Source organism: Anas acuta, chromosome 1 (genome assembly GCF_963932015.1).
Source record: "Anas acuta chromosome 1, bAnaAcu1.1, whole genome shotgun sequence".
Taxonomy (NCBI): Eukaryota; Metazoa; Chordata; class Aves; order Anseriformes; family Anatidae; genus Anas; species Anas acuta.
The window spans coordinates 192,159,064-192,181,728 of record NC_088979.1 but is presented as its reverse complement, the minus strand read 5'-3'; the positions used below and the strand labels follow the sequence as shown (position 1 = coordinate 192,181,728).

The window sequence follows — 22,665 nt, the reverse complement described above, 5'->3', positions numbered from 1 at the left end:
CTTCTCCACCTGCTGTGGTAAAACTACAGTCTGGTTTTCAAAACCAATTTTAGAAACTCAAATGTTAAGAAACAGATGTTAGAAAACAATTATAACACTGAGTTAAGTAATTTCCCCAAAAAGAAAGTCCATGTACAAGAAGAAATTAAATAAAACTGCATAAATGATCAGTACACATGCATTTCATCATTTTGCCTACATACACAAGTTCTGAGTCAGGAATAACCACTGAAACATGCTACTTCTGCCAAGCACTACCTACTTTGCTCTGCTATTAATATCACTTGTGATGCAAGCACTCCCACCCATTTCTGAGAACAGTGCAGGCAGTCTGATAACTCACAGGCTTCAAGCTGCCCTTATAAAGTTGTTCCACTTTTGCATACTTCCTCATAGTGCTAGTTTCTCTGCGAAGATGAAGCTGCTTGTTTACTTAGTCTTGCTTAAGACAGCTCTCCTGGCTTTAACAAACATCTTTGCAGCTGCTTTAGAAGATGAAAAGGATGCTAAGGAAGGAAAAATTACCGGTACTTGTCCTATAAAGCTCAAAACTAATGGGGATTGTGATGAAGGAGAGGATTGTCCTTACCAGGTAAATCTGCCTCCAATGACTATCCAGCTACCCAAACAATTCAGACTGATTGAGAAAACTCTCAAAGAAGTACAGACCCTGAAAGAAGCAGTAAACAAGCTGAAGAAGTGTTGCCAAGATTGCAAGCTGCAGGCAGATGACAACCAAGAAAGAGACAGGAGTAATGAATTCCTGCCACCTAATGCAGAGACTCCAGCAGCAAACAGTGAAATGCAAGACAACAGAGTAAAGGAACTGCAAAGCAAAGTGAACAAAATGGCAACCAGCTTAAAAAATGCAAAGAACCAGATTCAGACCCTGCAGGGTCGTATAGAGAAGATGAGTCTCCTGAATATGAACAATGTGGAGCATTATGTTGACAGCAAAGTTGCTAATTTGACGTTTGTTGTGAACAGTCTTGATAACAAATGTTCTTCGAAGTGCCCAGCAATGCAACCAAGACCTGGTATGTAATCTGTTAATTCTTAATGCCTGCATAAGCTTTCTGTGAACGTTACAAATATTAGGTAAAAGAAATTAAATGTATTTTAAGCAAATAGTTGTGCTTTTAATTTCACAACATAAGCATTTGCCCTTTTACTGTTCATACTTCTGTACAAGATTTCAGCTGCCACTAGAGGGTTACTGAGAGCTGCAGGTGTTCAGTTCCTCCTAGGACTGGACCTTACTGTGGCACTTTAAACACAGATTATTAGAGGACTTTTTTGGGTTTGTTTGTTTTTAATTTCAATAAGTTAATATGAAAAACAAAGACTTTATTCTACACCCTTGATTAAGGATATCAAACATCAGTGAATTAGATATATTTTCTCCTTGGATGGCAAGGGGCAATTTTACTCTTTAGGTATCCCTTATAAAACTGCATATTTCTATTTAATGTGAAATCGCACCTATTCTGAAATGGTCTGCAAGTCATTATTAAATATCAAGATAATCAAGCAAAAAGTTTAGTTTTTAAGGGATGGATAATGCAAATTTATTTTTTTTACTTTCACAGTTAAAATCTGAAAGGCTTGGCTAAAAAAGCTTATTGACAGTACCTCTCGAGTGGGTAATATGTGCACCATCATCTTACTGCTAAACAGTTAGTACAAATCCAGTATATGTACAGCATAAAGTAGAAAACAGGTGTTTTCATTGACAAACTTTTTCTTTTGAATTTTACCTGTCCTTATTAAAATCAAGAAATTGAACAAATAATTTCTTTCCAATGTTATTTGCTATTAAAGGATAGCAATAGATATCATACATATGAAGACAGAGTGCTCTACAAAGCAGAGAAAGATCAGAAAGCGTTATAGTTTTTAAGCCTCTGTTGCTTAGCATTCAAATTTAAAATAAAACTGCTCTTCTGTCTACCCATACTGAAAACTGAAGGCTCTGCAGATGGCAGAGGGTATGTAAAGCTGAAATTCTTCAAAGTGTGAAACTGTATCAACAATCAGCTTCAATCAGATATAAATCAGTATAAATTCAGTTATATATCTCTAATTCAGATATAAAATATTCACAGAAAGAATGAATGGTGTCTGTTATACTGATGATGGGCAATGAATCAAATTCATGCACAATGTTTCAGGATGAACTAAAATCATTTAAGATATGTCTCTTATTTTTACTGAAATGTTGGGTACTGTACATAGCATATGATAAAGTAGATGTTCCTTATGTTTAAGAGCAACTGATGTCTAATAGTGTTTGTAGCAACAATATACGTACCATGACAACTAGCAAGGATAACAGCTACATTTTTTCCCATATAGGAGGAGCCATTCCTGCTTCTACTGAAAGTAATAGCAAAACTTTAGTCAAATAGGAGTTGAATTGAATTATAAAATGCATGTTAGCAGAAATGAATATTCCCTGTCAATATCTGCTCTGAAACTTAGTCCACAAAAGATCTTACACAAAGTACAATAGATTCTCATTTAATTGACTGAAGACTTAGATTTTGTTTTTAAGCCTCTGATTCCTATTCTTTATGCTTCCATAGATGGCCAATCTCCTGTAGCAGCAAACAAGGAATCCTGAGTCTTAACCCCTGCTGTAGCCTGAGAACGCTTCTCCCTTTCAAGTAGTTCAATTGTTTAACTTTTTCTGGAAAAAGTATGCAATTGGAGTCTGCAAATGAGCATGCTTATCAATTCAAATCTACAACAGAAAGGAACGTTGTCAAATTGTTTTCAGCTCAACTCAGAACTTCTGAGAGCTCTCTATCATTTATTAAGGAACACAGAATTATACTACAATGCATTCTCAAAGCTGTTGAACACAATGTTCAACATTGTGTTCAAGACACAATGAGTTAGGGAATCAAAAATGACAAAAAAGATTTTGACTCTACAGGAAACACCTGGGAGTATTTTTCTTTGCAATAAAACAGTGCTCTGATGAGGGGAAAAATACTGTGTTAATGATAGATGCTAAACCTTTTTCCTTACTTTAAAGCCAGCAATGCCACATGCACAGGAAAACTCATCACTTTTCTAGCTGCTTCTTTCTAGGAATCATGGTATTACTATAATAGATGAGACAGTTCTACCTGCTTCCTAAAGTATTGTAAAATTAAACATGAGAAATTCCTAATGATGTAATGTTCTGTATCAAATGGCAGCTACTGAACAACAGCCAGCTTAAAGTCATTCAGCTGTGAACAAGGTTTTCCTCTTACATACTGCTAAATGAAGATTTGAATTATAGACAGAGCATGATGGTATATATTGAAATACAAAATATAAAATAAAATAAAATAAAATAAAATAAAATAAAATAAAATAAAATAAAATAAAATAAAATAAAATAAAATAAAATAAAATAAAATAAAATAAAGGAGTGAGAATGTAAACAGTAAACATTAGAAATATGGACTGAAAACATTAGTCTGGAGTTATAGGATTTAAGGAAAGGTTGAAGAAAAGAAGAAAAGGGAAAGCAGACAAAGTGCCCCTCTACTAGACAGTTTTGATACAAAAAAAAAAAAAAAAAAAAGTAATTTAAATGGTTTCTGGACAGCCATCAGATGCAAAGATCTTAGGTGGTATCCATAACAGAGTAGTAAACCTTATGCAAAAAAAAAAAGGTTGTCCCTTGAATTTAAATTGCCATAACACTATTTCCCAACTAGAAGTGTCTCCAATCCATAAGGCTGAACACATGTTTATACCTCTTTCAAACAGCTTTCTTGGGTTTGACTCATTAAATATACTAAAGGCAAATACAAGTCCAAAATGATGGCAATGTAATGCACAACTGTAATTAATATCTGACTTTTCTTACTTGACAAAAACTTCAGAAGTAATGCATTTGGTAAGAAAAAGAGCCTATTCAAAGCACAGATAACAGCACTGAGTCAGACTGCACTGCCTTTAATATGCTCTGTAGGCTACATCAGTCTGGATAAAAATTTTGCTTTTTTAAAAAATTGACATTATGTTTATTCTAACACTCTCTGTTTTTCCACCAGTTATGCAAATAATGCAGAGAGACTGTGCAGATCTTTATACAGCAGGCAAAAAGCATAACGGGATCTACTACATTACTCCTGACCCCAGAAACAACAGCTTCCAAGTTTATTGTGACATGGAAACACAAGGAGGCGGCTGGACGGTGCTGCAGCGGCGTCAGGACGGTAGCACCAACTTTAACAGAACATGGAATGACTACAAAAATGGCTTTGGAAACCTCAGCAGGGAGTTTTGGCTGGGGAATGACAAAATTCACCTCCTGACAAAGAGCCAGGAAATGCAACTGAGAATTGAACTTGAAGATTTCAATGGTATCAGAGAGTACGCTAAATATGAACATTTCTATGTGGCCAATGAGTACCTGAAGTACCGTCTAAGCGTTCACGGCTATAGCGGCACGGCAGGAGATGCCCTTCACTACAGCAGGCATTACAACCATGATCAGAAGTTCTTCACAACTCCTGACAAGGACAATGACAGGTATGCCTCAGGAAACTGTGGGGCATACTACAGCTCTGGCTGGTGGTTCGACGCATGCCTGTCTGCCAACCTCAATGGCAAGTACTACCACAAGAAGTACAAAGGTGTTCGCAATGGGATCTTCTGGGGTACGTGGCATGGTGTTTCGGATGATACTCACAGTGGATATAGGCAAGCCTTTAAATCAGTAAAAATCATGATCAGACCAAAAAGCTTTGTGCCTTAATTCTATACCTTCTCTTAATTAGTTTGCTTTGGATTGCACTCAAGATGATACTTACTCAGTGTTATACTCAGAATTCATATATTCAGTTATGTTTGTTGTAACATAGTTCTAGACAACATATTTCCATGGTGTTTCCCATGTAATTATCAAAGACAGCACGAATGATTCTGAACAGTTGTTGCTAAAACTTAGCATAGGTTAAGTCTCGGTATTGTTTTATAAATGTTCTAAACATTGCTTTTGGTGCTTTTACTGTATATGATACATGAGATTTTTAAATAGTCTTCAGCAAGTTGTGTCTGAATGAACATTTGCGTTTTTACCTGAATATAACTCAGAGGAATATCTGAAAACATAAAAATTTATTAAACACTTAGCATGAAACTTTGTACCTCTGATACCACCCAACTTTTTGTATCATCTATCCTTCACAACTTCGAAGATATACTATGAGAATGTCAATATAAATTAGGAAAAGTGCAATATAATATTATTTTTAAAATATTAGGGAACAGACGGCCACATAGTTTGCTCAAAGACAAAAAAAAAAAAAAAAAAAGCTTTGAATAAAACTTAGAAAATGAAGATGATTCCTCAAATCTTATTCCATTTATCAAAGATTACTTAAACAAGTTGGTGAAAGAATTGGGTAAAAGTAAGTGGAAATAATGCATAGAGCATGTAATGAAAGGCGACCTTCTTGCTCGTTTCAATTCCTCTGTTCAAGCTCAATGTCCTTTTCATCATTTGTGGGAGAAAGGAACTGTTACATAGCTTATCACAGATTTACATAGGTAGGTGGACAGGTAGGTAGAAGACGTATCAAGAAGAATACAAGTCTTTGTATTAATGCCTCTAAGCGCATACCAAAAAAAAAGACTTTTAGGAAAAAAAAAATATATATATATATCTTTTAGGTAAGCAAAATGTTATAAGATGGCTCCTGTAGAGACTCAAGCTCTTATTTACATAGTTCTCACTCTATATACCATTAGACCTTAAATTATATGTAAGATGATAAATAATTTGTAACACAAGAAGATTGTGTTCTCCCCTTTTTCTGAGCACCCCTTTTGTAATCAAAGAAACTTGAGTAATCCATTGGCCATTACAAACAGAAAAGAGAATAAGTGAAGGAATATTTTCTTCTAAAATAAAAACAAAAGAAGCTTAATCAACTTTTTATATACTTCAAGAAGTGCAATTTAAAGACACTGTTATTATGGTTCACATTGTAGATAGCGAGCACAAACGTGCCTATACTTACCTATTGCCTACACCAGAAAAGCCATGTCTCTATAATCACAGTGATTAACATTCTGAGAGGAGATGCAAATTTTCTTAGCAAGAGGTATTTAGCTAATGCTATGTAGCCCGTACCAATTTTGAGATGCAGACAAACAATTCAGAGACTCCATTTCTTTACCAGTAGAAGTATGGTCCTTGTTGGCATAGTCGTTTTGGTTAAAAGAGATATTTATTGGCAATGATAAGCAACAGATCTGTGCCAACAAAACTATAAGCACACACCTGACTGAATACTTTACAAGTAAGACCTTTACTGTTTTTAACATGATAACCAAAACTATCATGGTTATACGTGATGGGAATGAGAAACAGTGGCAATTTCTAGATTATAGAATATTAATATATGTATTTTAAGGGAGTAAATATTTTGAAGGAAGTGAAATTTGGTTTTATACATTTCAGTTATAAGATTAATGGAAGATTTAATTTCAAAATGTATAATCTTTGCTTGAAGACATTGTGAAGTATAGAATATTTATTTTAGAGTAAAACCAACAACAACAAAAAACAACTTACAAAGTATTAGTTAGAAGAGCAAATATTTGATTGCATATGATTACATTTAATCATTTTGCATGAAATGCACAATTTGCTCCCATTCATTATATGGTAACTAGATAAGCATGACTTACAGTATCTATAAGCTTCTACTTGAAAATGTCTTTTTCCTGCTAATTTGTTGGAAGGGAACCTATTCATGTTTTATTTTTATTTTGCTTAAAGAAAACTTTGTAAAAAATAAATTTTAACAGAATAAGCAAATGTGACTAATATCACCTACAAAACCCTTGACCAACCTCTCAAAGAGAAAAAAAAAAAAAAAGGAAGAAAAAGAAAAAAAAATAAAAAAAAAATGTAAAGCTTTGTAAAGCCATTGTAATGTTGTTACACAAATCTGCATACTACCTGCCTGGAACTGTTGTAGCTGAATCTCCATCAATGTGTACTAGTTTTACAAAGTGTAACTCCATGTATTTTCTGCAAACATTATTTTGTTTTTACTTATTGTAAATAAAATTGTCATGTTGTTAAAGCTGTACTGCTGTCATAGATTTTTACGAAAGAAAGTTCTATGAAGTCTATGAAGAAAATTCTCATAAATTGTTCATTGATTTTCTGTAAAACATAAAGCAGTAAGAAAACACGGGTATAGTGGATATACATATATAATATGAAATATATAAAACTTAAATGACCAAAACCGTCTATGTGATGTGAGAGTTATGGAATTGCTAGTTACAATAGCTCTTAGCTGAAGCAGACTTCAGCTGTCAAATAAAACAAAGACTGGAATTTCAGACACCTTTTTAAGAGTATTCATATTTTGGAAGAGACAAACATATTTGCCCGATCAAGAGTTTACACAACCTGTATCTTTAGCATGAGAGAGGAGAAACAACTCACATGTTTTTTACATTACACAAAAGCTCTCAGATAACATGCAGTTTTCGTCGATATGTGAATAGAAATAACAACAACAACCCAAATTAAAGTATACGATTTTATATACAAACCAAAGCACTTGGTCTCTGCTTGAAGCTTACTAATTCAAAACATGCTTTTTAATGTACTGAAAACATCTACGTAACAAAGATGATCATATGGCAGTACTTGTGGTTTTGATCTTGTTAATATTTAAACTGTGAATTTTAGTAAAGAAGATTACTAACAGTTGGTTTGCTAGCAAAATTCCTATGGATTGCTTCCAAAAAGTGAAACACAAATCCATCTGCTCAATGTGATAAGCCAAGCAGACTGTAATGTCTTGGCTTTCCATGCATTATTTAAACAAACAAACAAAAAAAATCAGAAAAAAAAACAACACCACAAAACAAAAACAGAGAACTGAAAATAAGATTTGAAAGCATTTTCTGTTGTTGTTTTTTTTTGTTTGTTTGTTGTTTTTATATATATATATATTTATATTTATATCCTTTGTATGCAAATATGTCTCCTTCATGTATTTTTTTTTTTTAATTATTATTATTTTTACTGGAGGGATGGAGGGAAGGCAACAATGTAGTCAGCTCAGATATCTATTTAAGAGTTATGGAAAACAGCTAGTTTGACACTGCAGTGGAAAATAAATTACCCTTTTTTTGATTATTTTAAAAAGAAATTAAGGTGGTTCTCAAACCCACACCCAGAACATTATGTTTATGACCTAAACTAAAATCAAGCAAAATTTTCTATGACACATAAGTCATAGAAAAATCAATACAGCAAGGGCGTTTAAGTGTTCAAAAAGAAAGGAGATAAGAACTAAATGCATAAATACTGGCCTACCAAAAAAAAAAAAAAAAAAAAAAAAGAGATTTAAAATATTTTCATCAATGTATTCTCTCCTCTTTTTTCCAGGAGATGAAGGAAAGAAATATATGGTATACATAGGCCTGAAGACATTGACATAACTGTCAAAGACAAACAGCTGACCAATACCATCCACAGGCCCTGATAAATGCAAGCATCCCACCTGCTAAACTGACAGGTTACATTCACAGCTTTCATTAAACTTTTATGGAGTTCTAATACTTCTGCCAGAAGTGAACTTGGCCTTCAGCCTCAATGTTAAGCAGAAACAGAAAACAATGCTATAAGATGATGTGTCACATCTACCACTCACACAAGTCAGGAGAATAGGATATGAATCTATATTATTTTTTAAGTTCTTGTTCACCTTTATTTTCTGATCACAGTAAGAGAAGAATTCATTTGGAAAATACTCAATAACTGGATAAAAATATCTCCTATTACCTATTATTATTATGTTTACACAATCAAGTCAAAACAGAGGTCTAATTAATGGTACAGTTCTACCCAAACAGTATGCCAACATTCAGAATTATACAGGGGAAAAAATAACTGTGTTTTAACTGCTGTTTTCTAAGCAATTACACAGAGTTGATGACTTGTATGGAGATGTATAATCCACCCTAAGAAACAGAAATTCTCATCCCTCTGTGTGGACAAAAGCCCCTTGCTTACATCTGCAGTTTAGCCTCCATATGCTAAACCAAAAGATAACAGATTCTTCTTAGCACAGATCTTTAAGGTTGTGTTCATTAAGGAGTACATAAATACAGGTTTTTGGAATAAAAAAACTTTTACTGTTCAATGAGCATTGCTCTGGCTTCCTCACCACACCATTGTGCTGGCAGAACCGCTGTAAGAAACAGCTGGATATATGCACAAGGTTGCCCTGGTTCGCAACATCAGGTCTCATATAGGTATTTTGAGTGAGAAAAAGGGGAAAGAAGGAGATAGTTTTGGAACATAAGACAATAATATGCTTGTCTTTTTAAGGCTTGTGAGTCTCAGAAATTTCTGAGGAAAGGCCAAAGCAGAAGACACTGCAATTACAGGTTATTCCTTCTCCTGGCCTCACTGCCTTCAGGGGCCGTTTCCTTTGTGTGGCACAAGATCTGCACTTGATAGCATAGAAGAAACAACACATTGTAAATAGTGTTTGCTTTCAAATATACTTTTTAGAAATCAAAAGAAATGCTACTTGCTTTATGATAACTTCAATATATCCAACAGACTCCTGGCTTGGTTTTCGCTCAATTTCGCCTTGTAAAAAGAACTTCTCAAAAGGAAAAGCATATTACATTGGATCTGTTCTCCCTCCTGCTGGTTAAAGACATCTGCAAATTCATCCCACTCCTTTACAGCTTCTAACAGGAATTACGACCAATTAGAACAATAGAGTTTCCCATCACAAACGCTAATCAGATTTTAACATCCATTATGCAAAATATTGCTCATTTGCTGAAAGCTTTAAAAAAAAACACACAGACTCTAGCTTACAGCCACATTATCATCCCTAGCTCACTTTCCAAGTGACCATATCAACAAAGTAAAAAATGTTTATTTAATTAGCAGTTAGATTCCTGTGGGTGGAGGCAACATCTGTCTTTCCTGTCTGTGCCAGCATATTAATACAGCTTTTCTTGTCATGCCAGGACACTTTGAAGCATGTAACGTGGACTGTGCCAGGATCAGCTTAAGTTTGAAAATGTTGTTTGCATTCAACAGCTGTGTTAAGATTTTCACATCTTTGTTAGAGCCCATACATGTTTGGAGTGTACTGAAGCAAATTAGCCACTGCTATGGTTACCAAAAAAAAAAAAAAAAAAAAAAAATTGATATTGGTCTACCAAGCTAACTTTTGTCTAAAAAAATTGAAGCTGTTTACATCTACTTTTTAACCTAAGTTAGGAGAGAATTAAAAAACAGCAAAAAGTAAAATAAAATAAAATTTTATTTTTTGCTTCTTAGCAAATAAAATAAAATAAAATAAAATAAAATAAAATAAAATGTTATATTTTCTAGAGTGGCATTGTCAAATGTCAGAATGCCATTGAAGAAATATATGAACTACTGGTTATTAATATTCCTATCTGAAAGCTGTAGCCAACCTTCATATAATAGTGGAGATGAGAGAAAAATGAAAAGTACCTTTTGCTCCTAAAACCACAGTCAAGCACTGAACACATGCATCATTTCACGGCCAGCTCTTCTAGCTAACAGCCCCACATGAATCAGTTTCAGATCAGCAGAAGTGAAACTTGCTTGACATGTTTCTGCATTGTCACTATTGTTGTCTTTGGTAAGCACAGAGACTTTGCTCTAGGTTTCCTGTAGAACCAGGATTCTGGTTAATGTTTTTTTAATAGCAGCTCTTCACTTTTGGTAGTAATGGGTAAGAGGTTCGTTAACCTTAGAAAGACTCCAAGATTCAAAATAGTGATGAAAAGTATTCTTTGGTCACTAACTGAGAGTGTGGTAAGAGACTTTCTGCTTCCCAATGGGTGGTGGCAATAGGATGCTTGGACACTGCCAAAAAGAAATGTAGTGTGACAGTGACAATTTCCATCAAAAAAGCAGTGCAAATGGAAGATTTGATGCTGGCTTCAAATTGATTGCACAGTACATTTTATTTTTGTAGGATACAGAGTGCACCAGTCTGCATTAGACCACTCAGAGAAATCTCACAAAGGAGTTCATTCTTCTGCAAGTTCAGATTTAGCACATAAAGGGACTGTGTTAATTAGCAGAAATGGGTTACTCTGGTACCTTCCAAACAAGGTACTTCCAAACAAGTTCACTGCATTTGGCAAATAGTAACACACTTTTTATTCAGAAGTGAAGCATTTTACAGAACAAATAGCTCCCTAGAAGTGTCCACTATGAAGACACGCATGATAAATATTGTAGAATACTTTTTCTTGTATTTTTTTAACAGAGGTACACATTTCAGAGAACTAAGAAATATCTTTCTAAGCCAAGAACATGCCAACAAAAGGAAGAGAAAGAAAAAGCACACCATAGAAAAGCTCAGATATCATTCTTGATTAAAACCGAACAAGAACTGCTGACATTATACTAAGTGAAAAAGGCCTCAAACTAGAGGAGCTACCCTCTCACCATTTGATTTCTCTCTTTTTTTTTTTTTTTTTTCAGAAAAAGAGGAGATTGTATCTAATTGAAAATCATTAACACCATGCAGACTGATTTATTTCTAATGGTGGATGCTAGAAGAAAACAGGATATGAGATACACAAGATAAGGAATTCAATTAGCAGTGTTAGAGCAAAAGTCTTTATTCCGAGGACACAACAACTAAGGCTAAAAGAAGTGGAAAGTTCATTTTGTGAATATATGACAGTCCTCTAACCAACAGCAGTGGAAGTATTGAGCTAGGTTGATGTCATCTTGGTAATACATGTAAATAAAAACACTGGTGAAAAGAAGCAAGTCATGATGGACTGAGTGGCTTTTGTTCAAACCTCTATCCAGTTTTTAATATTTTAACCACCCCCTACAGCTAAAGAGGGTTACTGTGTGTTACTAAAAAGGAAGGAGAGAGAGGTCTGCATGTTTGCCTTTTTGCAACTATCTGCTATTTACATGAGAAAAACAAGACTGGTTTGACTGGAAGGTGTCCTGCCAGAGAGACTATAACCATGCTCAGATAAGTCTTAAAATATCTAAAGGTGTCCATTCTGATGAGTATTTGCTGCAGAAATGAGCAGCCAGTAAACCAGAGAAAATATAATACGATTCAGTTTCTGTGGAAAAAAAAATTGAAAGCTGTTCCAAGAGACTAAAGCAAATATCAATGCAGCAACCTCTATAGTGACCAAAGTCATATATTTATCTCTGAATCATGTATTAAGTTCAACAAAGGAAAATAAAAATATGGCAGTGAAAGAGAAGAAATGTGATAAGGGATGAAAAGTCCAACTGACTCATGTAGCACAAGTACTAACTGTTAAAAAGTATGGTAAGAATGAATGAGTCAACTAGTTCCCCTTTAAAAAATGACAAAATGACCAAAAGAGCTCATTATGAAATCCTATGTAAATCGCTTACTTTGGTTTTCCACAGCAAATTTTTCCCAAGTTGGGAACAACTACTAATACTAAAGTTACCTTATATTTCCCTCAATAGTTTTCAATGTTATCTGAGTTAAACAAGTTGGCCTTAAATTTGACATGCAGAATAACCTCTTAGGAAAGATGTTTTGGGAAAAATAATCAGCCAAATGATCTGAGTGTTTCCTAGAATGAGGCTAGAATAATAATAATTCTCCCATGATTAAAAATAAGGAAAACAAAGTAGAAATAGAATATATACTTTGGAATATTACTATACCATTTAGTTTTATTTTACTTTGGGAGGGGTGAGGGCATCTTATACCAGGTGTATGCTTCTTGTTGGTATATCAAAAATTCCAACACACCTGAAAATCTTTAGAGAAAGTACATGAATACCTGGAAAACAAAGTATTCCCCAAAGTGCAGATTCCATACTTGCAGTAAATAGGAGGATTTCTGTAGGGCAAGAGGTCAGTTGTCTTTGAGGTTTTAACTGCTCTGGACTTTTAAAGAAGAGACTAATGTTTTAAAGAACAAATTTGAAAAATATCTGCTGAGAATTTACCTCAGTGTAAATTGGAATCTCTATATTCTTAATGTCTCTTCTGGCATTTAATGTTGAGAATTCCATTCAATATCCTGAATTGTAAAACATTTCAATTAATCTACAAGCTTCCTTATAAAAGAAAATTCAGTAAAACAAACTGAGTTCCAGAAGGTTTCTTCTGTTGTCATCAGCGATTCACTGATGGAGCCACTTAGCTGCGGTTTTTCATGTAGTTATCAAGTCTTTTTAAATTTGTAATGCAATAACCTCTATACCTAACATTCTACAAAAAAACAAGATCTCTGTAAGTCCATGCCCCTTAAAGCCATGACCGCTGACAGAAATAACATGGATACCCCTTAAGCACAACATCTCCAGCAAGAAATATATGCTCTGCTTATACTTCACAAAACATTCATATAACTTAGAATAAAAACTAAAGAAGAAATAGGGAAGCTCCATATAGCCTGTGGTAACTATTAACAATGAAATACATATTTCAGGCTAATTGTTTTTAACACAATATGCACTGCTATAGATAGAGAAAGATAGGGTGCATGGTACCTCATCTAAGCACTGAAATGCAGGACTCGCTGTTACATCAGTTGATCCCTCATCTTGGGCATAAACAGTTGGAGCTAGTGCACAGATGGGCTGCTCCTCCTTGATTTCCAATTCTGTGTCACTGGAACTGGAATCTTCACCAGCCTGACTCATTTTTTGAAGCTCTAGGAAGTAAGAGAATACCAAAATTCAGTTAATTAGATCCTGGGATACATGTGACTGTGTAAGATAAACATGTAATGTAAAGAACACAACATCAACATGGGAGACCCACATTCAAACAATGAAAGCCAGAATGCGAGCAATCTGTCTGGGTTCACAATCATAACTGCATGAAAGACTTCTTAAGAGTCAGCATTATCCCTCCATCATTGTCAACTGTTGACTATGCTACCTTTATGTAAATATTTGAGAACACAAAAAAACAATATTTCTTAAAGAGCAGGCTTTGAATAACAGAATCAGGTTGGAAAACACTTCTGAGGTTATCTAGTCCTCTCTCCTGCTCAGAGCAGGGCTAACTTCAAATCTAAATCCAGATCCTTAGGGCTTTGACTAACAAAGTGTTGAAAATCTCTGGAGATCCCAACTGTTGCCTTCAGGTAGATGCTTATAAAGGAAATATCCAGGTGGATGGTGGTGGATCTTCTCTCTGCCATCTCCATAGGACTAATGAATGAATGTGCTTTCTCTTTTCTCCACCCAGCATAAACCCACCCTTCACTTTGTCCCCTGACCTTGCAGGCAGCAAATACATAGGAAGGGAGCCCCTTCACAGAACACAGAGGTCTTGAGGACAAGACAGTCTAACTTTTGTGAGCAATATCATTAAAATTATTTGTGTTTCTAAGTCATGTTATTGTCAAACTTAGAAAGACAAATAAATAAACAAATAGACCAAAAACCAGCACCACCAACAAAAAAAACAACAAAACAAACCAACCAAACAAACAAAAAACACACACAAAATAAGAAAACATGGAACAATATCTGAGAACAGAAGGTAGAGAAATACTGGAAAAAATAATTATCCTAAGATCTCTTCATGTCAGAGTTCTTATGTAGCACACTAACATTCCAGTTATGGAGCAAGTCGCATTTTTAGCATCTGTGGCCTGTGTTAAAATAATATGACCTTGAGAAATATCCAAGTGAACTGACTACTCGAGGAAAATCTTACAGGACTGAAGTAGTATTTTGATCTCTAGTGCGTGGTAGGATCTGGTTTTTGTTTGTTTGGTTGGTTGTTGTTGTTGTGTTCTTTTTCCAAAAGACAGAGTGCTAAAAGAGGCTAACATGCAGATTTTATAAACATAGGTTTAGTATAAACTTTATCCCAAATTACAGAAAACAGTTCAAGAACAAATACGTTGAGAGAGAAATAGGAGAAAGTTGGAATAAGTAGAGTTTTTGAAAAAGATAACTCCTACAATTATGTCTGGGCAAATCCCACCTTCACAGATCTCCTTAGGAATAGAAATCTCCAAGATCCCTGCACTTAGAACAGCTAGACCAAGGGCATTTTCTTCTGAGCAAGGTGAGACCTAATGAGAAGTTACTATAACTTTATGTAATTTCATTTTGTGGTTATGATCCCAGATCAGTACTTCAGGACTACGTTCTGAGGCATCAATTGTCAGAACTGTCTGAGGCACATGCAAATGCAAAGCCAGAACAGGGAATGGGAGGTTGAATATGAGGGACACGATGCTCCTGGCACCTCGATCAGACACAGCAATATCAGTCAGGTCCATACTTGTCCCGATATCAAATATTAATAGCTGACAAAAACATCTTCTGATGTAACAGTATCTTAAAGAGTTTTTTATATTCAGAATTTTAAAATATTGACCTTTTGCATGAAGGTGGCACAAAACCAGACAAATGTTTTAGGAGAAAGTTGTATGAGATACAGAATGTCCAGAATCAATAAACATCTTACAAAAGGAAGAGAAGGGATGGAGAACCCCTCTAGCACACAGAAGTCTAGCCATGACATCCTGAGATAGGGAAGCAAGTATGTTTGTAGAGCAAAACACAGAGTAAAGTGAAGACAGGGCATATATGGAGGAATTCAAGCATTTCTTCCCAAATTCACGACAGTGAATTCAGTGAATTCACTACTTAGAATGACAATAGTTTAGTTCAAAATTTTGGGAGAAAGATTGCTGATGGCTGCAAGTGTTCACCTGACTCTATTGGATCTTTCTAGAGTAACTATTATCCAAAGTAACTACTATGCAGAGAACATTGTATGCTGCTGTAGTACAGTCACAATAAAACTCCTATCAGCTGTCAAAATGTAGGACTTAAATAATATTATCTTGACAGCATTCAGCCATTCACATAGCATATGGGGAAACTTTTCTCCTTAAAAAAAAAAAAAAATTTAATCATAAATCAAACAGAATCAAAATTAAAATGATAATAAAATCAAGGAAGGTTTTTGTGAATATGGCAATAGTATATAGAGGGCTTCTCCAATGAAACAACCAGAGTCATTTTATGTTCCCAAACCAGAAATCTGATGGTTCAGAAAAATGTGATTTCTTTATACATCTGTGGTGGGAAAATGGATTAAAAAAAATGTTGTGCTGTGCATAGCCACCTTTTGAAAAATCAGTTGTCTGCAAAGGTAGTGAAACTTGTACTGAAGTTTATGACTTTCTTCAGCGCTTTTTGGAATTTCTTCAAGAACAGTTTGACTTGTAGAGAGATTTCAGCAGCTGTATTTGCTTATGGAAAAAAAAAAAAAGCAATTTCATGATCTCTCCTGAAGGAGTCAAAACATTGTGAAACAACTGCAAACACCACAGAGGCCAAGAAATAAACTTTGAAGCACTGTACATAAGCATGTATACACTATTGCTAAAAGAGAGTTGTTTTTCACCAATAAAAGTGCTGAAATTTTTAGAATATGCATTTCATGTTCATGTCTGCTGCTGGTGCTTTTGTGACTGAATATATTGGAAGAATTTAGGAAGTGGGAAAAGTACAAGTGAAACTCTAAACAGAGAGATGCCAAAAATTGAGAGCTTCATCTGTGTAGGCACTTTTGTTCATACTTGTATGAGAACCAGACTTGATGCAAATCAAACATTTGCAGTTGATGCAAGATAACACTTCTTCAGAGAACGGTAGTACAAAAAAGTCTTTGCTAGAGACTCCAATTTGCTGGGCAGAAAGAAAATAAAAACAATCTCCTGGATATATACAAGTTTAAAACATAATGATAAGACACAAATACAGACACATCAAACAGAGGAGAAAAATTAGCCTTAGCTAGTGTGATAAGCACTAAGAGGGAAGGGAACGGAGTTGCCTTTTCAAAATATTAGGAAGTGGTACTGTAACAAAAGATATGCAAAGTTTAGCTTTCTTCAATTACCTACTACGGAATTAAATTTAAAATCTAACTTACAGAAAATCATATATGTAAAATTCAAAAAGCAAAGTGGGAAAATTATATTTTTGTAGTATGTGATAAAAGGTTTAATTCAAATAGAAATGAAAGCTCAAATTATTTATAAATATTCAGAATAGTTCAATAAACATGGATGTTCTCAAACTCTAGAACTGCAAATAATACCAAGGCCTTGGAATTACAAGTCCATTTTAGAACCCAGGTCAAATCACACTGAGAACTGTCTTGTGAAACAGCTTCTGGACAGCAATAACAAAAGTCCAGAATCAGATTCCCAAGATGAATTCCAGCACCTTTATTTCAGTACCTTTCCAGCAAACAGCAGCAGGGTCATGCTTAGCTGCATTGGCTCTTTCCAGTATGACAATTGCAAAAAAAATAGTAAAATTAATAAAATTGCATTCTGAACATGAAGAGATACAGCTCTGTGCATGCAGGTGGATCAGCTAGACTAATTAAGAAGACACAGAACTTGTAATAGTCTCTGTTGAGGGAAGTACACTTCAAGCGATTGACTTCATTAACATACAGTGATGAACCCATTAAGCCTTATCTTAATTCCTTGCATTTACTAAATGAATTAGAAAAAGATTCTAGTTCAGAAAAGTGTCAGTAAGATTTTGATATTAGTTACCCAGTCTTACCCTTCAAGCCCAACCAGAATGTGATTTTTTAATTTTAAGCACAATGAAAAAAATACATAAAGCACACTATTTTTCTCTAAGCCACTGTTACAGGAATAAAGATATGATTTCATTGTTAGAGTAACATCAAATTGTTTATGTTGTTATTGCTGGAGACAAAACCTGTTGTACGATGAAGAGAATATGTTATATTAATGCCTTTTAAACTGTTTTATGAAAACTTGTATATATGAATGTATATTCAAGTTCATTTATACTTCCAATCTGATAACTTCTGAGACTCTGAGGTCTGTGAAATGAATTAAAACAACGAGCAGTTATTTGTACAACTAGGCTAACTCCAGTGGACATACAGATGCAGCTTATTACTAACATTGGATGTAGGTTCACAGATGGATTTATAGATGTACATTATACATTGACATGTGTGCTACTTTCCTTCATTATGAAAATTTAATTTCTTAAGCTATTCCCTCACTCATTCTTTGCTGCCACACAAAACTGATATTTCATTTAAACCAGGTTAGTTAAATTGGTATAGACTGGTATGTAAATGTTCCAACTTACCAAAGGCTATTTTTGTTTAATACAAGAACACAAGTCTAAGGTTTAGACAAGTTTAGATGAACAGGTGCAATGTGAAACTAGGTTGAACTGAGGCCATAGACATGGATCCCCTTCCATAGCCAGCTGCTGGATGTTGTGCACCTTTCCCTTCTTTTACAGGGGGGTTCCTTCCTTCTCTCTCACCACTGATCTTGAGAGGAATGGCCATAGGATTAGTTTCTCAGGCAAAATCAGCTAAGGAAGCCTGAATATTTTCAAATCAATGATATGAGCCTAATTGGCTAATTTTGCTAGAAGTCAGCCACATTCCCATCTGTCCTGCTCAGAGAGGCAGAGGCAGCACCCAGAGCAGGAGACAATGAACAGAACAGATGAGCTACTGGGCATGACACAGGGTATCTATCCACACCTTCATGCTGCTTCCTTTTGCACATAGATCTTAAAAAATAAACGTGACTCTGAAAGCAAGACAGCTGACTGAGTGCTTTACACTGAATGAGTAAGAAAAAAGGTACACAATTCAGCTGGAACATCCAAACAGTGAAACCTGGAAAGACCCAAAGCCAACACTGGGTGCCTGGGGGCAAGCAGAAGAATCCCTCAATCGCAGAATAGTGATGCTTCCCCAAACTATTCCACTCGCCCCTTAAACTCATGCAAAACGTTCAATATCTACAAAATCTGAGGGAATAGAGTCTCTAACCTCACCCCTGCGTGACGTGAATAATCAGTTCTTTCTGCTTGCTTTGAATCACCTGGTTCTCTTACTGCATGAGTCAGTGAACAATCTCAACCTTTCTGTGCCACTAGGCGTTTTCTAGCACTGTCTCTTCATTTGGTAACCCTTTCTGTAGGCTGAAGAATCCAACCTACCTGCTGTTACCGATATGAAAGCCCTTCCCTGCCTCCTACTGTCCCTGTGATCTTTTCCAGTTTTTCCATATCTTCTTCAAAGAGAAGGAAAGAGACAAGATCTGCAGATGTTATTGGTAACAATAACATCTGTGTACCGTGGGTTTATTCAATAGCCAATTGATGTTCTTTTTATCCCCTAAGATCTTATTTCTTAATGCTTGTTTCCTTAAGTTGAAGTTTACAGTCTGGTAAATAGCAGGACCTCTGCTTTAACTGGGCAGAGCTAGTGCTTCAGCATGAAGGGCTGTGCCCTTAAAACACAAAGCTATGTCAACATCAAGTGATAGCTGAAATTAAAACTACATAGTATACAATAGGGTATTATACCTGTGTAATTCAGAGTGATTAGACTGTACAGTTCCATAGAAAACTATTTTGGGGAAATGACAGCACACTGCGTACCTAAATTGCTTAACGATTTCTGTTGTGAATACCCTTGTTTCTGTTTTCAACTCCCTGCTGTTTGAGATGGAATCACCCTGAGCCCCCCACAGACTTTAGCTGCTGGAGTTAGATATGGCTAAGATAAGGAGGACTTGAATGGTGAGGTTTTTCACTTCCCTTTTCACTTGGTTTCCATGCGGAACTTACTTTCCTCAGAAAATATCTGGTAGTGTGACAAACAAAAAAAACAACCCTGAAATCCAAACCCCTTTGTGTTCCGGAGACAGCCTCTCTTTGCCACCCCTGAGCAGAAACTGTTACCATCACTACACATCCACTAGATTACAGAGGAAAACAAACAAAAAAGCTTTGCCTACCCACCAAGCCCAACGGATGACTTATTAAGAAATAAGAAACTTCAGGGAAGGAGTTCAGAAAGATGCTGAGAAATCTAAATTGCTAGCTATGACAAATGGATTTAAAAAAATGTCATAAAAATATTTCACGGTAGAATTGCATAGGAATTTTTAATAAACTTTAAAACAAAACAAAACAACTATATCCTGACACTAAAATTCTTAAGCTTTATATGAAGGAACACTGATAAGCAGCTAGCCCTGTGTGTGGTAAACTTTGCTCAAACACTTTCTGTTAACTTGATCTGTTAACTTGATTTTGTGTGGTTTTTTTTTTGTTTTTTTTTTTTTTTTTGAGTGTTCCTTTGGTGACCTAGGAGTTGAACTCGATGGTCCTTTTGGATCCCTTCCAACTTGGATATTCTATGATTCTGTGATTAACTTGAAGTGTTCTTGCAGGTAGGAACCTCAGCACAAACATAACGTCACCAAGAATACCCCTACAGGGTGTAATCAACTGGAAATTAATCAAGAGCATGAAAATAAAACTGAATCAACATTATAGCCAAAATATAGACGGCATAAGTAAAACTTTAAAAGCCTTAAGTTTAGTTTATATGAAGAAAGAACTCTTCCTAGCAGTTCCTCTTTTTCAGGGTGTTTTTGGTTGTGGTTTTTTTTCAGTATTTATAAATACATTTTGAAGGATGTTTAGGTACCTAGCATGTATCTAATGCAGAGAAGAAGAAAAAAAAAAAAAAAAAAAAAAAAAAGGAAACAAAACAAGACTGTGCTGCACTTAGCCAGGGTTTTGAACTCTTCTGGTCCCCACGGGGGACTCGTGGGGCCGGCTGCCACCCGGCGGCAGCGCCTTGTCAGTGCCTTGTAGAGCCTTGCAAAGCCTTATAGTGCCTTGCAGAGCTTTGTAGAGCCTTGTAGTGTATTGCAGAGCTTTGCAGAGCCTTGTAGTGTCTTGCAGAGCTTTGCAGAGCCTTGTAGCACCTTGCACTGCTGGCTCACTGCTGCTGCCTCAGCAGCTTGTGCAGTGAACAGGTAGATTCAGTATTCGGGCTCAACAGCAAAAAATCCTTAATATATATATATATATATATATATATATATATATATATATTTATGTATGTATATGCGTATTTCAAAAATCAACTATTTCTAAAGACCTGGAAAAATTCACATCCAACCCTCGTCTCATCCCAAGGTATTTCATGGTTCGTTTTTCACTCTCCAGAATCCCGTTCCTCTGCACTGAGCCAGTGTACGGCAGGCAGGCCCTTTTTGGGTTTCATTTGATGATTCTTGAGGCTGAGCAATGCAAAGCAAAGCAGTGAGTGAAGCGGAGAGCTCTGCCGGTCAGCACGAGGCCTTACCGAGCCTTCCACTGAGGAAATGACCGCCGGACAAGGAGCGCCAGGGCCGCCTTCCTCCCCTTGGGCTCACAAATACGCAACCTGTGAGATAGAGACAGAGACAGACGTGAGGGCAACGGGACAGAAGGAGCTGGGCGAGCACATGCCCTATTGCATGGTTTGTAGGGTTATTTTGGGGGAAAAACACCTCCCACCCTACCAAATGGCACCATGGGGTGTAAAAGGGAGGACCCAACAGACATCCCCGGGTTTCATCAGCTGTTGTGGTGGGGCAGCCCCTTTCTGTGCCCCCCCTCAGTGCTCGGGGACACGGCCCAGCCCTGACCCCACAGAACTCCCCAGACGTCCCTTTATTTAAAAAAAAACCTGTACAACAGCACCGCGGGCTGGGGGGAGCACAGAAAGCTTTTAGCTGAACCCAAGGGCTCCCCACTCATCTACAAGCCGCAGAGAACCGTTGTTTTTAAGGTGATTTATTTATAGAGGGCGCGACAAATGTGGTGCCCCCCCCCCCAACCCCTGAGGCGGCCGCAGCCCCCCCCCGCCTCACCTGCGCTCCCCGCCCCGCCCCTCCCGCCGCGTCCCCGTCCCCATGGCAACGCGAGCCCGCCTCCCCCCTCCCCTCCCTTCCCATTGGCTCCAGCGTCGCCCAATAGCGGCCGAAGGCGAGCCCTCACCTCCCGCCCCATTCCCCCCCCGCCGCCCAATGGGAACACCCGGGTAGTTCCGGCGAACTACGACTCCCAGGAGCCTCCGCGATCGGGGCTCCCTTGGCATCACGTGACCTTGGCGGGGAAGGGACAGTGGAGGAGGAGGAGGGGGAGGAGGAAGGGGGGGCTCCGCCATGAGGGCGCTGCGGGCGGGCTGCCGCTGGTGGCCCCGCGCCTGGAGCAGCTCCTCCGCCGCTCCCGGCGGCTCCCGCAAGCCCTTGAAGGAATGGGAGCTGGCGGTCGGCCCGCGGGGGAGGCTGCGGGTGCGGCTGCCCTGCGAGGTGAGCGTGCGGCCGCTGGAGCCGCGGAGGAGCCCCGGCTCCGAGCGCCGGCTGCTGGTCACCGTCCGCGGCGACAGGCGGGACCCGGAGCGCGTCCGGGTGCGCTACGACGAGGAGCTGCAGCTCGCCGCCATCGCCGCCGACGGAGTGGGCAGCGGGGCCGCCGTGGAGGTCCGGGCGCCGGCTCAGTTCGGTGGGTGCTGGGTGCCCCTGAGGGGTATTTGGGGAGCCTGAGGGTGGGGGTGGCTGCGTGGCCCTTCTAGGGGTTAAAATAACCTGGAAGAAGCCGTAGCAAAAGTAGATGAAATGCCAAGGGCAGCTCTTCTTCCTAGTGCGCCTCGCACATCATCGCTTTGCCACAAGGGGAAGGGCTGGGCAAGGCTTCTCGTACAGACAAACCACTTCTGGGAGCCACCACAGCCGCTGGTACCAACAAAC

General features: G+C 37.4%; 2 protein-coding genes across 3 annotated transcripts in view; both read left to right on the top strand.

Annotated features, from left to right (window-relative positions):
* The first annotated feature begins 274 nt into the window (after positions 1-274).
* Positions 275-7,109, top strand: FGL2 (fibrinogen like 2). Its single transcript, XM_068669864.1, has 2 exons — positions 275-1,037; positions 4,056-7,109. Exons 1-2 carry the CDS (start codon positions 290-292, stop codon positions 4,760-4,762), a joined length of 1,455 nt encoding a protein of 484 aa, XP_068525965.1. The 5' UTR covers positions 275-289; the 3' UTR covers positions 4,763-7,109.
* Positions 7,110-22,040: 14,931 nt separating this feature from the next.
* Positions 22,041-22,665, top strand: part of FAM185A (family with sequence similarity 185 member A) — a 48,288-nt gene continuing 47,663 nt past the window's right edge. The window contains exon 1 of one of the 2 annotated variants that reach the window (XM_068669873.1): positions 22,041-22,420. In XM_068669873.1, the coding sequence (XP_068525974.1) occupies positions 22,081-22,420 (340 nt within the window). In that variant the 5' untranslated portion in view covers positions 22,041-22,080. The remainder of the gene's footprint in view (positions 22,421-22,665) is intronic. The other variant, XM_068669872.1, reaches the window with a different exon arrangement.